At 41.0% G+C, this 15,249-nt stretch overlaps 2 protein-coding genes across 4 annotated transcripts in view; one reads left to right on the forward strand and one right to left on the reverse strand.

Moving 5' to 3' along the window:
- The window catches only part of LOC135337858 (dual specificity protein phosphatase 6-like), a 51,260-nt gene that overhangs the window by 20,011 nt on the left and 16,000 nt on the right, over nucleotides 1-15,249 (reverse strand). The window lies entirely within an intron of this gene.
- On the forward strand, nucleotides 12,815-14,983 carry LOC135338960 (adhesion G protein-coupled receptor E2-like). 3 transcript variants are annotated; one of them, XM_064535162.1, is made up of 7 exons: nucleotides 12,815-13,269; nucleotides 13,335-13,564; nucleotides 13,614-13,668; nucleotides 13,722-13,873; nucleotides 13,932-14,038; nucleotides 14,096-14,213; nucleotides 14,659-14,983. In XM_064535162.1, exons 4-7 carry the CDS (start codon nucleotides 13,850-13,852, stop codon nucleotides 14,752-14,754), a joined length of 345 nt encoding a protein of 114 aa, XP_064391232.1. In that variant the 5' UTR covers nucleotides 12,815-13,269; nucleotides 13,335-13,564; nucleotides 13,614-13,668; nucleotides 13,722-13,849; the 3' UTR covers nucleotides 14,755-14,983. The 3 variants fall into 3 exon arrangements, with proteins under 3 accessions (XP_064391232.1, XP_064391149.1, XP_064391299.1); XM_064535079.1 differs by having other exon boundaries at nucleotides 12,815-13,071; nucleotides 13,131-13,564; XM_064535229.1 differs by having other exon boundaries at nucleotides 12,815-13,071; nucleotides 13,469-13,564.

The following is a 15,249-nucleotide window of genomic DNA, read 5'->3' on the forward strand; positions in this document are numbered from 1 at the left end:
GGTTGAACGGGCATGTTGGTTGAATTCAAGTGTGGAAAATGTGGAAAGCGACAGTGGTGGGCTAGCTCGCGAACACTCGGTGGACGATACCTTGTCAATCAAAAGTGATTAATTCCATACGTTTTCAAGATTATTGTATATATTGCAGGATCGTCCATATTGCAGGATCGTCCATGCTTTTACTTGTTCTCCCAAGCTGGTCATGCTGGCTTGGGAAAAGTTAGTATAGGCTCAAGGAAAGACGTGGTTTCCAGTGCTCAGAAACAAGTATGAAAGTTCACTTGTACTACTTACTGTATGAAGCAGACAATCTAAGAAAGAACATTGAATATCATTATCAGGTGACCGTAGTCTGTACACACCAATAACATTTATAATCGTGTTCTCAGAACGAGCACTCAGATTGTACGAGCACTCAGATTGTAACGAAGCGTCACCCTGTAAGCGTCCAGACGTCTTGCAATCGAGTCATTCACGTCAGCACTAAAAGACACCATTATTTACAAGAATGCCGAATCATAATATTATTCTGGTCAGAATGTGCCATTGTTTTTACAATGGCACATTCTGACCAAGATATTAATACACAGAGTAGAGTATAGTGTCGTTGTTGGCGGCTACAGCATGCACAGTACAGCCTAAAGATAGCTCATTAAGTAGCTTTTATTCTCTGCATAATTATGCCAATAGTAAATCAGTTTGGAGGTAATAAAGATTAACCGAATACGCCACCCTAACATCCTCACTCCACCGCTGTTTCAAGGCTCTTGTAAATTAGAACATTCTGCTATTCAATGAAAAATTGAAAAATGGGTGTAGTTTTTGAACAATTGGTTTTTGAACAATTGTATGTCATACTTAAACCCATAGCAACTCATTCATTGAAGTCACATGAAAGCTTGTTGACTGTCATATGCACCTTGTCCTCTACTGAATGACGCTGCACAGCCTATCACAATTATGCAAAATATGTGGTTGGTCGCGTTGTCCGGAGCCTAGAACACACAGAACACACAGGGGGAGTTGGCGTTGCAGATTTGAAAATTCATCTTAAAACCCTAGTCCCCTCCCAGCTTGACCCATATCTCACTCTCTGGGATCCTGCAGGTCAGTCGGTGCACTCTAAATAGATTAAAAGTGTTACACAGTATCACATGAAATTACACCTCCTCCTCCTCCTCTCAGCGTCATCGTTCATATTCTCAACCTATTTGGAGTGTAGCACATAGGAACATTCTTTATTTGTGTCTTCTTTATTTGTGTCTAACGATGTTTTGTGGTGTACTGGTACTGGCATTGTTTGTTGATGCCTGTTTTGTCGGGATTTGAATCATCTAAACAATGTGTGGACGAAGGTAAGAAGACGTGGGCAAATAATTCGGAAGTTCAGGTTCACATGAAACGGAGCTAGATGGACATGGTGTCAGAGCGAAGTGAAAAACCGGGACAATGGTAGTGCTCTGAAAGATCCAAGTCAAAGGGTCAAGTTGTTTTCGGTTCAAGCTGGTGCATTGGTGATTCGTTATTGGATCGTGATCGTGGCAATAGCCAAAGTATGCCACTGATGAGCTGGTGTATTTACAGGCACCAAGAATGTTGCAAAGAAGATGACAACATGGAAATGCAAGCTGAGTAAAGGTACTTGTACTACTGTATGAAGAACTGCAGAGCCTACTTTCATTTCCTGAGATCCTGCTGCCATCGAAGCATATGAGGCGACATGCGGAGTCATACTGTCGAGTCACCGCTGTTTCACAACAATGAAAATTCACCACTTAGTTTATCAGGGTGTAGTACATGATTATGACATGATAATACATTCCAAAAACCACAAGCCAGTGGAAATGGGTCTGGTCTTAGGAGTATCCCCATGGAAAGGGGAGTTCCTAAGTATGTGTAAAAAAATGTGACTATGCAGGAAGTACACTATGTACAGACTCATCAAAATCACGCGAACACAGTACATGTTGTGGCCAACATGAATGGTGTCTGCAGCAAACTTTTGTCCACAAACGCGTTTTCCAAGACTAGCAGTACACTATAAGTATTGATACTGTGTTGTAATGGACTAACATTTTTTAAGCAAGTCGTTTGAAAGTGACACTTTGTGACATGTACATTGCAACACTTTTCGGTTGATGCATTCAATTTTACAGATCTGGCTCCTGATAAGGTACTTCTACGTCACCTAAGTTTCAGTGATAGATTCTTCTCGTTGCTGTGCTGTCGACCGGAAATTTGGTGTGGTGGAGAGTTGTCGGAGTTGTCGTCAGGTTGGTGGAACTGATCGGCGGTGTTCCAGTTGAGGAGGTCATCTTCGTATAGAGATTATAGGATAGATCCAGAAGAGAAGTTTTCTAATTCGTTTGTTCTGCTTCCTTTGCTTTTTTTTCTTTATCTCCACTTGTCATCGAAAAAATTACTTTGGCAATGTTGTTTTTGGGATTTTTGGAAGAGCTAAGTTGGAAGAGCTAAGACTTTAAAAAACATGATATAAAAGTTGAGCCACTAATTCGTCTACACAGTTCAATGGTGCCGCTTGTAAACTATGTTTAGTGTACATCATAGTTTACAATGTTGTAGTGATAAGTGCTGTTTGGGACCATGATGTTTCTTACAAGCTGTCAAATGATGTCAGGATTAAAATGATGTCAGGAGGACTCTTAATGGTATTCGGCTAGGTGGCAGTATGGGCACGATGGGCACGACAACGACTTGGACTGCGCATGACGCACAGACGTAGGCACAGAAATTCTGGCTGTTTCTAGGTTAGCTATTGGCATTGGTGCTTGATACGAGATCGTTGGCCCATTCTCACTAGATTTTTTGGCCACCTTTTTTGCTAAAATATATTGCATTTTTGCAGAATTGTGTGGGATGCCTTTGTGGCTCATCCAGTCAACGGAGAAGATTTCGTCTAAATCTGCCTGGTATTTGGGCAGCTGTATCTTCTGGTAGATTTTTTTCTGGTAGATTTTCCTTTACCTAACTGCCCCCTACATATATAGTGTGTATATAGTGTGTTGCATGGAAAATCACAAATTAAATTGAGGAGGATTAATTTGTAACTCATGCAGTGCTTGCTTGCTCAGGACGTCCCATCACTGTACACCAACCATCACTATACACCATCACTGTACACCAAGTACTTGCCGTAGAGGATAATTAGAGTAGATCACAAATCGCCAAATTTTGAATAAACACACCACGACGTACAATAACAACAACAACAACATAAAATTGCATGTACTTAACACAATTTTTTTTATTAAGATTGTTGATTATTGAAAGATTCATCCAACAAGATTGTGTGCATGTGAGCAGCATGTTTCTTGTTGCTAAGCAACTGTGCTATATAGTCCAGTGGGATATGGATTCAAGCTGATTCAGAACTAGATTCGGACACTCCCCTCTGAGACTATACATGATGTGGTACCTACCGACATTGAATGACAAATAATACCCACTGCCGTAGTATTAATGAAGTAGACGACATAGGTTTTTAATGCAAAAGTATTTGCAGTATTTGCAGTAAGTTCGTAGTCTATAATTGTTGTATTGACCTGTCTTCATTACTAATTTCATATGTTCCAATGTTGTGGAGCGCTCGAGTGGATTTCATTGCAAGTAACTGAGATATGGAATTATATTTTGGGTTTACCTTTTTGGCATTGTCAAAAGGATACAGTGGAATTCCCGCATGACCGGTCGGTGCAGTGCCTCGTTGTTCCACCTGATGGTTCAATATCTGATAGACAACCGTGTTTTTTGTTACAAAGCTTTCCATTAAATGTTCTTGTTGATGTTCTTGTTGATGTTCTTTTGTCCAAAGAACGTGTGTTTCTACGAGTTATTCTTTGTACAGCACGTCTTCCAAACACAGATGCCAAACACAGATACTAATTTATTTCTCACTTGGCAACAATTTTCGACAAAAATAGTTAGTTCCTCTTTGGTGGTGTCAATTTTTTTGCTTAAATCAGATAGTATTGATTCAACCTCGTCAATGGATGTAGAGTTGCCAACTCACTACCTCAATGAAAAGGGTGTTATCCATTTACGTAGATAGCTTGAATGTGTGATCCATCCGTAAACACTTGTTTATGGACAGTTTTGACATTTCTGAATTATAAAATCATTCTCTTCAAATGTAGCATTTGGTAATAATGGTGACAAATAAGCTGAACAGATTTTGATGTCACAATAGTCTCTAATCTGCTTGCTGCTTAGTGTTGTTGACAGTGTTGTGTTGACAGTGTTGTAAGCAGTTAGCAGTTGTTGGATAACATCCGAAACATGATAGTTTGTCTTGCTATGGATTCCATTGACAAACCTTCTGTGGAATGTGAACTAATTGTATCATGTATTTAGTAGAGTATTCTAGAATGTTCTAGTAGATTGTTTGTACTATGCTAGTTGTTATTAGATACATCTAGAACCTTCTAGGAACTGTTTTGGTGTTTTTGGTGTTTTGTATAAATACTTAAATACTCCGGTGTTGTTACAATGATCAGTCTTTATGTCTAAAAGTCAAATGACAACAAATCTACACGATACTACATGGTGGCAGCGGTGGAACTATGGCCCACTTACGTCTACAACCTCTTGAGCCGTTTAACTTTCGCAACCCCAATGACTGGCCTCGATGGAAACGCCGGTTTGAGCAGTTCAGAGAAGCGTCCTCTCTGACAGACGACAGTGCCAGAAAGCAAGTTAATACTCTTCTGTACTGAAGAAGCAGATGCGGTGTTATCATCTACGAATGTAACCGCAGAGGAGCGTGCTGTCTATGAGACTGTTCTCGAGAAATTCGACGCTTTTTTCCAAGTGAGAAGAAATGTGATTTTTGAACGGGCACGATTCAACCAACTCAGTGGGGAACAGTACATAATGGAACTGTACAAGTTAGCCGAAAGCTGTAACTACGAAGGACGAGATGATGCAACTGGATGCGCAGCGCTCACTCTGGACAAAGCCAAAAAGACGGTACGTCGGCAGTGGGAGAACAAGCAACAACTGCTCAAAGGAACAGTGAAGGACGAATCAAGCTTAGACCAGCGAAAAGGATTCCGTAAACAATGGAAGGCAAACCCTCGAGTACCAACCAAGTCTAATTGCCAACGCTGTGGGAGAGGCCAACACACTCGTGAGAAATGCCCTCACACGTGTCAGAAGATCACACGTGTCAGAAGAATGTTTTTCCAAAGTGGTAATGAGATGGATGCTGGACACAGTTTCGAACAGCCGTCTGGCTGACACAGGTTCACCTTGTTTAAGATGGACACAGGAGCGGAGGTCACAGCGATATCGATGGATACTTACCGACACTTAAAACTTACCGACACTTAAAGAAGCCACAGCTGACGACAGCTAGCAAAGCTCTATATGGGACCTTCAAGAATCAAGTTGAAAGTAAAGGGAATGTTCATGGCATACTACAAAAATCTCAAGAGTCTCCGCTAACGCCTATAGAAAAGGAGTGTCTCCCCTATTAGTGAAAACAGGAGGAGGACAGGTAATCCTATTAATTTACAGAATTTATGTAAATTACAGCCAATCATAAATTACAGCCAATCACTTTGCTCGTATTCCGAGTGGGAAGGACCAGCAGCGATGGGAAGGCAGCAGCGATGGGAAGGACCAGCAGCTTCATTCTCACCAGTTGCTGCTGACGTCAGCTAGCTAGTGAAATTCGGTACACTGGTAAGCTGGACTCACTGCGATAAAGCTCCATAAGCTTCTCTGAAAGCCTTTTCTAAGCGAGTGATAAACTCACACACCTCTTCCTTGGTCTGTTGAGACATGTGCTTGAACTCCAATGCTCCAAGCATCCTGCTTCTAGGGTCCAATCTATTTCTAAGGGCCTCTGTAGCATACATATCACAGTACGTATTATTGCTAACTATAAGTAATGGGTCCATCAGTTACAGTCACTGTTACACATGTTATGGTTTCTTGGAATAAAGTTCCACACGTAGCACTGGACATCTGGAATATTATCATGCGTTGCCACGCCCCGTAATTTACTATTGTATTCACATGTGTACCGAATTACCATTGTATGCAGATACACGCATTGTCACTAAACTATCGTACTAAAAGTGCTCTTAGGAACACATAGATGTAATGCCACCCAGGAGGTACACCACAGAGCTCGTTTTTTTATAGTGGTTTCGCAATCACCCCTAGTGACCTAACTTGAGTATAGTACAAACTGAAAATAACCAGAACGTTCTTTTTTTTTTATAGTGGTGTCGGCAGTCGGCAGTCGTGCTCTCCACTCAGTCGTGCTCTCCACTTTCAACCACTTTCAAACAAACTGAAAATCAAACTGAAAAACAAACACCGGAGCGTTAGTCCCTAGTGAGCAGTCGTGCTCTCCACTTACAAACAAACTGAAAAAAGAAAACGAAACGAAAAAAACTGAGAGCTTTACCACACCTAAGAGGCTCATGATGGTATATCTTCCAGCAGTTGCGCTGTCTGCTCTGATACGCATCTTGTGTCTATACTGTGCCCTCTTTTTACACCTGACAGTCTGTTGTGCCTTGTCATTGTGCTTGGGAGTGTGATCAAGGGTCCTTCGTTTACCTCTGTTGGCTCTCTTGCGGTAGTTACCTATGAGCTGCTCTGCAAGCTCCAATTTGAATGTAATGTAACTCCAATGCTTTTGTGCAAATTTCCATAGGTGGTAAGCATTGAGGATGCTGGTCTCTAGCAGGTACGAAAACACACGCTTCCACCAATTCTTGAAACGCCTACCCAAATTGTAGCACGCAATTAGTTGGTCTCCTCTGGTAGTCGGGCGTACGCTTCACTTGGGCTACAGTCGGGCTGACAGCTAAATGAATAGTAAATAAATGGGACGACACCAACAACTAGCTAGGAGAGGCCCAGAGGAACGATAGTCATAGTGCCCCCTTGCCCTTGTTCTTAGGGACCACTAAGTCACGGGGGAAATTATTTCGTGTATAATGAGCAGCACCAGCACCCTTGTTATACAGTGTCAGATAGTAATTGTCAACGTAGAGTGTAGGATTGTAAGGCTGTACACCACTCTAGCTGTCGTGGCATGCGCACCAGTATATACCACGCAAAACGCAAAACAAAAATTATTCTTGAGATACTGCTTGAACCCCAGTCTACCTTTGAACTTTATCATTGCTTCATCTATTGTAAGCTCGCTGTGGGTGTTGTACTGGGATTCAAATTGGGCAGAAATTAGATCAAAGCCCCGGCGGTACCAAATACTCTCTGAGAGAGAGTGGGTGGATTGGGAGGGTTCTTAAGACAGTCGTCTTGGTTCCTACAAAAAGGTCTTATGATACAACATAAATGTGTTTACCTGAAGCTCCTGATAGGTATATAGCACAAGAACACATAGTCGCCACTGAGAAACACTCTGACTGCCTTACCCCTAAATGGTAACGAAACTCCACGTTTTGTGTTTCATCCCGTTGATCTGCTGTCCCAGAGCTACACTCAAGTTTGCGGGGCTGTCCGGGGCCTCGTATACTTCGAAGATTGTCACCGCTGATGTACTCCTTGGCTTCACCCAGTTCCTTGTACCACCCATATACAGGTATGTGTAATGTTAACTTGGTCTCAGTGTCCGTATTTTAAGCCCACGGTATCTGGAGGTCTGCCAAACTCTATGTCGAAGGAGACTAGAGATGCTCTCCTCTTTGCAAGATGGGCTTAGATTTGAGCTGTATCTGGTGCTGTGTCGTATGAGCAGCTTTGTATAGCTGCCAAGGGGGAAGCAAGACGTATTGTAGCTCTGAAGAAGCGACGAGAGCTAGGAGGCACCAACACCCAGGAGGCACCCCCAAGCTTTAGACCCAGATCAATAATGACGCACCACCAAGTGAAAATAAGCATCCAAGAGATGTTAGAGATCGTTCTGGTAAGAGAGTATGCTATGTATGCCAGAAGCCTGGACACTTTGGCCACGAGTGTCGACAGAGAAAATCAGAGAGCAACGGTGCCTACCTCCAAAGGAGTAGCGGCGGGCGACCCCAGAACAGGTCCTATGGTCCAGCCGCAAAACAAGTAAGGAGTGAACCAATAGACTATGATTCGGAGCCTGGTTTAAATGGTTTAAATGATCCTAGAGACTACCTCGAATCCGAGGAGGAGGACGGTGAACCTGACATGGTACAGTCAAGCTCGGTATGCTAATGTAGATCTGCAAGGTGTGCCAGCGAGAGGTGTCATTGATAGTGGAGCGGACATCACTATTATAGGAGGTGATCTTTTCAAGCAAGTGGCCACGGTAGCCAAGCTGCGAAAGAAGGACTTCCGATCGGCGGACAAGACACCTCGCACATACGATCAACGACCGTTTGTGTTGCACGGCTGTATGGACCTCGACATTACATTTGGAGGTAAAACTATGTCCACTCCAATCTATGTTAAGATGGAATGTTAAGATGGATTCGTCTACCCCCTTGCTTCTGTCCATAGATAGTAGAGGAGAGGGATTGGAAACGCATGTATAGGAGTGCGGCCCATGCATGTCACGGTCACGTGCATTCGGAGGCAACAAAGATAAAGCATAAAGGCAACAAAGATAAAGCTTATAATTATAAGAAGTATTATAATTATCAAGAGGATCAAGGACAGCTACTCGCACTCGAATCGGCTTGCCTTCCTCCGAGTTATAACAGATAAAGAAATAATTATGTGTAAGTGCGTTTGAGGAGTTTTCCACCAACTTAATGCACTCTTTGGAAAGATGCCTTCTTGACTGTATCACTAGGGAAGCAAATTTTCGATCATTTAATGTAATGCGAGAAAATATTTGGTCTTGTTTCCATAAGTTGAGGCTCAGTAAAATGTGGAAGGACTTTTGCAAGTCCAATGGTGTAACGCTAAGCCCACTTGTTTATCAACACATTAACCAAAAGTTAAAGTTAAGAAACCAAGCGAGAGTACTGTCGATATACCTGAGCTCACTACAGATGAAAAAAATGTCATTAGGTACATTGCTGGATATGTACCCTTCAAATTGCTAAAACGTTACGAACAAAGTGTTTGTGAGGAGAGCGAAGAATGCTTAACTTTAGGCGAAGAAGACCGAAGACAAACGAAAACAAGGGCTGTTGCAGGTGATGAAGATGTACAGTTTTATTGGACATTGTTGTCAGTAGATATAACGGACGAAATAAAAGCCACTATATTGCTGAGCGAAATGATTGGTCTTTGGGTCACTATTCGTGGATTTTCAATTGCAAAGGCATGGCTTGAAAAGTACTTGCCTAAGAAAATTGGCAAGACAAAAGGACTTAGAAAAGACCTGAAAAAAACATTTGGTTGAATTTTGTATTGTGCCACATCAATTAATTATATAATTACAACAATATTTATTGTGACGAGGTATTTATTGTGACGAGGGTGTATACACAATGAACTAAAAATTCGGTTGTTAGTTTCTTGGCCTTTTAGGTAAAGGTTCACTCAAGCAGTCAGTGTCTGTAGTGCATAGCCTCTTTCCACAGTTACCTCGAACAGGTTCTAGTGCTGCTGATCCTTGTACACGAAGTGAGATCGTATTTGAGCAGAACTGCTGCACATTCGGATTTTCATTCCTCCCCCCAGCAGCCCTCTGTTTACCAAAGAACGATTCGAGAGGGTCTTGGCATAGTTTCTCAGACAGAACACATTTTACTCCAGGTATGGACAGTAGAACAGGCACCATTTCCACAAAGGATGTCACTAGGAAAATATACAGGGGTATGTACATGTAAGATAAGCACCACTGTTAATGATACAATAAAAAATTAATCTGCATTATTTACCTGTTATTTTAAGCCCTTCTATTGTCTGGATAGAGAGAAGCAACCACTTCTGCATTTGACAGAGTACTGCCAATCTTGCAGATACTTGAGAAAAGTATCTTTCAACCACTGTAAAGTAAGAATTGAAATTGAAATAGAGCACACTATGCATCCTCCTATAAACTCACGGACAGTCTATTGTCGGAGGGGTCTCGGTGTGGTCTTAAATCTGGTTTTCTTTTTACAACACTCTCCTTGAAACTTCGCACATTGAAAAAGTCAAAAAGACAATCAAATAAACGGACGAAGTTTGTTGTTTCTCCCATCTCGCTATCACTATAATAGTCGAAGGCATTGGCAACTGATGCGCTTAGAACCTACAAGGAATACAACTTGTGAAATTTCAATAGTTGTATGTATTGAAATGGTACTAATGAGTGACAGCTTGAATTCTTCTTACCTGAGCTGCCAGGTTCACTTTCATCCTTGAATATGAAGTAAGGTGAATATGATCTTTTTTCAACTTTGGTAGCAAACTGAGTCCCGACTGAGTCTTAGTACGCTCATACAAGTATTTGAGGTGGCCCCAGCTGATGTGCTTGCCATTAATCTGAAATAATTAAGGACATGCATGTGTTTTCGCCTAAAATAATGTTTTAATAACTTACCCAAAGGGCTCTAGAATTCTTGTTCGCAAAAGAATTGGATTCCTTGTGGTTTTTATCAGATGGGGTACATCACTTATAAAATATATCTCTTGTTCACAACACCATTCCCTCTATCGTGCATCTTATAAAATTTTCTGTTAGGAGAGGCACCATCAGAGCAGAAAGCTATAACATTTAATCCACAGCACTCCAAATGTCTAACTGCTTCCCAAACCAATGAAAACAGTGCATCTGCGGTGATTCCTCTTGTAGCAAAGTGGGCATAGGGAAACTCGAGGTTTGAGAACATTCCTCATTCCTCTTATCATGAAAAGCAGCACGTGTGATGCAATGTCTTTATGACTACTATTTGAGTTTAAATCTTCACTAGCTTTGTCCAGTTATATTCAAAAACCCCATCAACTCGCAACTATGCTTATTAAAAACTAAATCTTGACATATCTTCATTTCATCCCATACAAGAACTACCACGTGCTTCTTCCTATCCCAGGACGTATCCAATTGGTATAATCTCGCAATGTCCTTTCTGAGGGCAAAGATATCAGACCAGAGCCACGTAGGGCATGGTAACAAGCAGATGAAATGATGTAAACACCATTTTATAAACCGCAGGGTGCCATCGAACTTGTCTTGAATCCGTTACTCTAGCTGACTTTAATTGTTGGTCCCAAAAGACTCGTTTAAAAGAGCCTTCTGGGCATTCTTGATGGACACTTTTTGTCATTCCGTCCATTAACTGAACAATATCCGAGCTCAAACTTGAATCTAGTACAACGTGGTTCTTTTTAGTCATTTGTACAATTTTTTCTCTGAGGCGCTCAACTCCTTTTGACTGTGCATGGTACCGACCTCTCAAATCTGAATATCTTGCAAACTTTTCAGGTGTACTCAAGTAGCGAATATTTACTCTACTTTTTGACAACTTGCGGATCGGAGACTTTAATTTTCGTTTGGACCAGCAATGAAATATTCCTCTTAAGGAATCCCTATATGAGCATTTCCGTGTGCTTTAGCGGAATGTAGTCAGAGCCAATGAAATGCATATCCTCCCAATGAAATGCGAGTATTGCCTCTGTGGAATTTGGATTACAGCCAATGGAATTTAGATACAGATGAAATGAGAGTATTTCTACATTTACTCCTTCTTTATAACCTCCAATATCACATTCCAAGAGCACACGGAAGTGCTGCAAGAGTCTCCAGACTCTCTTCCCCCTCCCCCTCCCCTCTCTGAGAAAAAGGTCTGGCCCCCAGACTAACAGAGAAGAGGTCACCCTATTCTCGCTATTATTTTTTAGAACATTTAGAACTGCCCACAAAAACGCCCACGTGTAACCTTTGACAAATCAAAGTGTATCTGCAGGTACTAGGTAGCTAGCTAGCTCGATTGCAGCATAGTAAAACTAGTTCTCAGCAGCAAACAGTTTCAACTCCACAGGGGTTGTCTTGGACCTGGCTGGAGGACCTGGCTGGACTAGGACTGGTCATGCTTCTCTAAAATAATACTATGTAGTTTAAAATGAAAATACAATAAGAATTGGCATAGAGCAAAGTGTAAACCTCGATTTGAGGCCGCGGGTGGGCGTATATTCGAATGAAAACTCGCCGTTCGCGATTAAACGCCCAGTCCCCTAATAAGCCTAGACTTCTTGCAGAAAAGGGTGGGCGTATTTTCGCGAGGGTACGGCATAAGTTAAGTCCCTTTTGTTGAGTCTTGCAGGAAGTTATGAACGTTCTCAACAATGTTCTGGATGAGAGGAATACAGAAGGATGGGAAAGATTGCAAAATGGTAAATGATGGACGATAATGCAATAGTTATTACACGGGTACGTGGTGGCTATGAGTGTCACAAGCAGTTTATTGGCCTGCATGGTAGTATATTGTGCATGGTCAATAATCTAAAAAGTGCCTACTTTGTTGTCTTAAGGCCATGCAAAGTCAATTTGTAGTTTCTCAGGCCCTCGCGCTTGGAAATTGGCAGCTTTACAAAAAAGTTAAATATCACGTGACCTCAAATTAAAGGCACTAAAAGAAAAGGATAAATTTGTATGGTTTTTTGGTCATGAATATAATTATGACTAAAATTAATAAGTAAAAATTATGCACTTCCGCTTATTGAGGAAGTTAGGGGTGTGTTTTCAATTAAATTTCTATGAATATAATTATCATTAATATTTATCAAATGCCTCAATCCGCTCGCTATTTTAGGAATTAATAATAGCCTGAGAAACTACAAATTGACTTTGCTTAGCCTAATTGCAGCAACCAAATAAACTCTTTGTACCACTCCTAAAACCACAAATGTGTTAGAGAGTGTGTCCCTATAAAAGCAATGATTTGATCGAAGTAGTGGGTGGACGGTGGGCTCAGGTCTCAAAGGTCACTTTCCCTAATGCAGTATGCCATATAATACTGGCACTGCATTTCATTTGATCTCAAAAGTCAAAAAGCAAAAGATAATTAACTGATAATCTTGCAAATATACTTCAGGATTCTTCTGCTGAGAGTCAGCAATTGCTGTTGAGTGCAGAGTTATATGGTCAGTATGTGTCATTAGCGCTAAGGAGTGAAGCTGTGGATATAGGCAACATGACGGAGATCACACTTGAGAGACAAAACATTGGTATGCGTACTTCTTCACCTTATTGCTAGATGAAGCTAGTATATGCATTTACCCTCCAGTGCTAGCTGCAATTGAAGTTGACACCACTAGCTAGTTTAGATCACATTACCTTTCCTAAAGTTGTCGAAGTCAGTGAAGAAACAGGCTCAGCCCAAACTGTGATACCAGCTGCTCTTCTTATGGAGAGAGGGGCTTTAGGTATTCCATAAACTTTGGTGGTAACCAAAATCTGTTTATCCATGTCTGTCTCATGCAATTTTCAGAGGGGAATGTTACAGCAGTCAACATTCTATTTTCCAACTTGGAGGATTTTCTTCCAAAAACCAATCTTGAAATGTATTATCGACAGTACTAAGTCATGTTCTGCTCAGTACGTCTCATAATTATGTTTATACAGGAACATAACCAGACCTGTATCACAGGTTATTTCTAGTCCAGTGTAAAGTTAACTAACTCTGAGGCACAGGCAACCTTCAGATTGACCACCCAAAAGGTAGTTGGACTTACAAGCGACACTAACTCATGCTTGTGCATGTGTGCAGTTCTCTGAGGATGAAGTAGCCGAAAATGCAAAATGTGTATTTGGAGTGTTTCTAGGTGAGCTGCATGTCCTTTTAATGTTTATTCTTGTCAAAGATTTATTTTGTCAGTGATGCGGCCAACAGCTAGCAGGTGGTCCACGGAAGGTGTGATTACAGTCAGTGTGGATGAAGACAAGCAAATGAGATTGTATGATATTGTCTGTTAGAGCAGTCATTTCACAGCATTTGCTGTTCTAATGGATGTCACTGGAGCACTGAATGTGAGCCTTATGCAGCGAATACTAATTTTACTTGAATTAGTTCTTTGATCTTTTGTAGGACACAACTCCAGAGATCAGGTTTGCTCTATCCGTGGTGACTTATGTTGGTTGTTCCATATCCATCTTCTTTCTTCTGTTGTCTATCCTCTATTTCTTGACATTGAGGTAATTATTGAAGCTCTGCATACATGTATAAAACCTTGCTGTGCTGTTGATGTTTAGAAAAGAGCTGTTGACCAAGGTTCATAACTTCATTCATCTCAACCTGTCTATTTCTTTGCTCCTTGGCTACGTGGTGTTCTTGTCAGGAGTAGAAACAGCTGTGGCCAACGACGACGAGGTGAGGTGTATATAACTTGAGTCGTGTATCTATACATAATAATTATGCAATAATATTATACTATACTATTGTATATAGCTGGCACGGTTTACCTTAAAACTTTAATGCATGCCGAAATTCATGTTTATGAGCATGCAAGCCTTGTATTTGAAAAAATGTGCATACATGCATGCATGTCTCGAACCCATGCATGCATGCATTGGCTCATTTCATCTAGTTTGGGACTGTTAGTATAATTATATATACGGAATAGTGAGGTGGCCGCATTTCAGGGCAAGTCTTGTGCAGTATTGATTTAACTATAAAATAATTATTATAGCAATCCGTGCATGCCTAACAAATTAACGGCCGGTATAACGAGGTGACCATAATTCAGAGAGTCGGATTAGCGAGAGTCTATACTGTATTTGTATTGATCCTTGTTCCATTATGCACTTGCATACAGGGAGCGTGTGTGTTTGTGGCTGCTCTCCTTCACTACCTGTTCACTAATGTGTTCTTTTGGATGCTGTGTGAGGGAATTATGCTCTATCTGATGTAATTGGTGATTGTCTTCAACTGAATATCCAAGAAATGGTAGATATTCTTTATTATTGGATGGGGTAATTAAAGATATCTTGTTTCTGTTAGCACGATCGATGCATATAATTATTATACTATGTACATGAATGCATAATTATAAAGAGTAATAATGTGCATGAGCTAGCAACCACTTTCACTTGGCATAATTATAATTATATAATTATACTCACATGCATGTCATACCGTAGCTGCATGAGCCTCGTTCCCAGGTCAATTTTTTTTTAATAGAGCGAATTTCTATATTTGGCTACCAAGTAGAGACAACTTGGTTGGGAAAGAGGCTAACTGCAGCTAAGCTTGTCCTTTCTTGCGCATGCACTGTCAGCCCTTGAGCATAAAAGAAGACAATTAACCTCTATAATTATCTTATAACATAATGTGTTTGAATTACTTAAACCTCTCGAAGTATAGGGTACGTGGAGGGTTCATCAATAATATTAATTTTATGCATGCA

Source organism: Halichondria panicea, chromosome 1 (assembly GCF_963675165.1).
Source record: "Halichondria panicea chromosome 1, odHalPani1.1, whole genome shotgun sequence".
In the NCBI taxonomy this organism is placed as follows: Eukaryota; Metazoa; Porifera; class Demospongiae; order Suberitida; family Halichondriidae; genus Halichondria; species Halichondria panicea.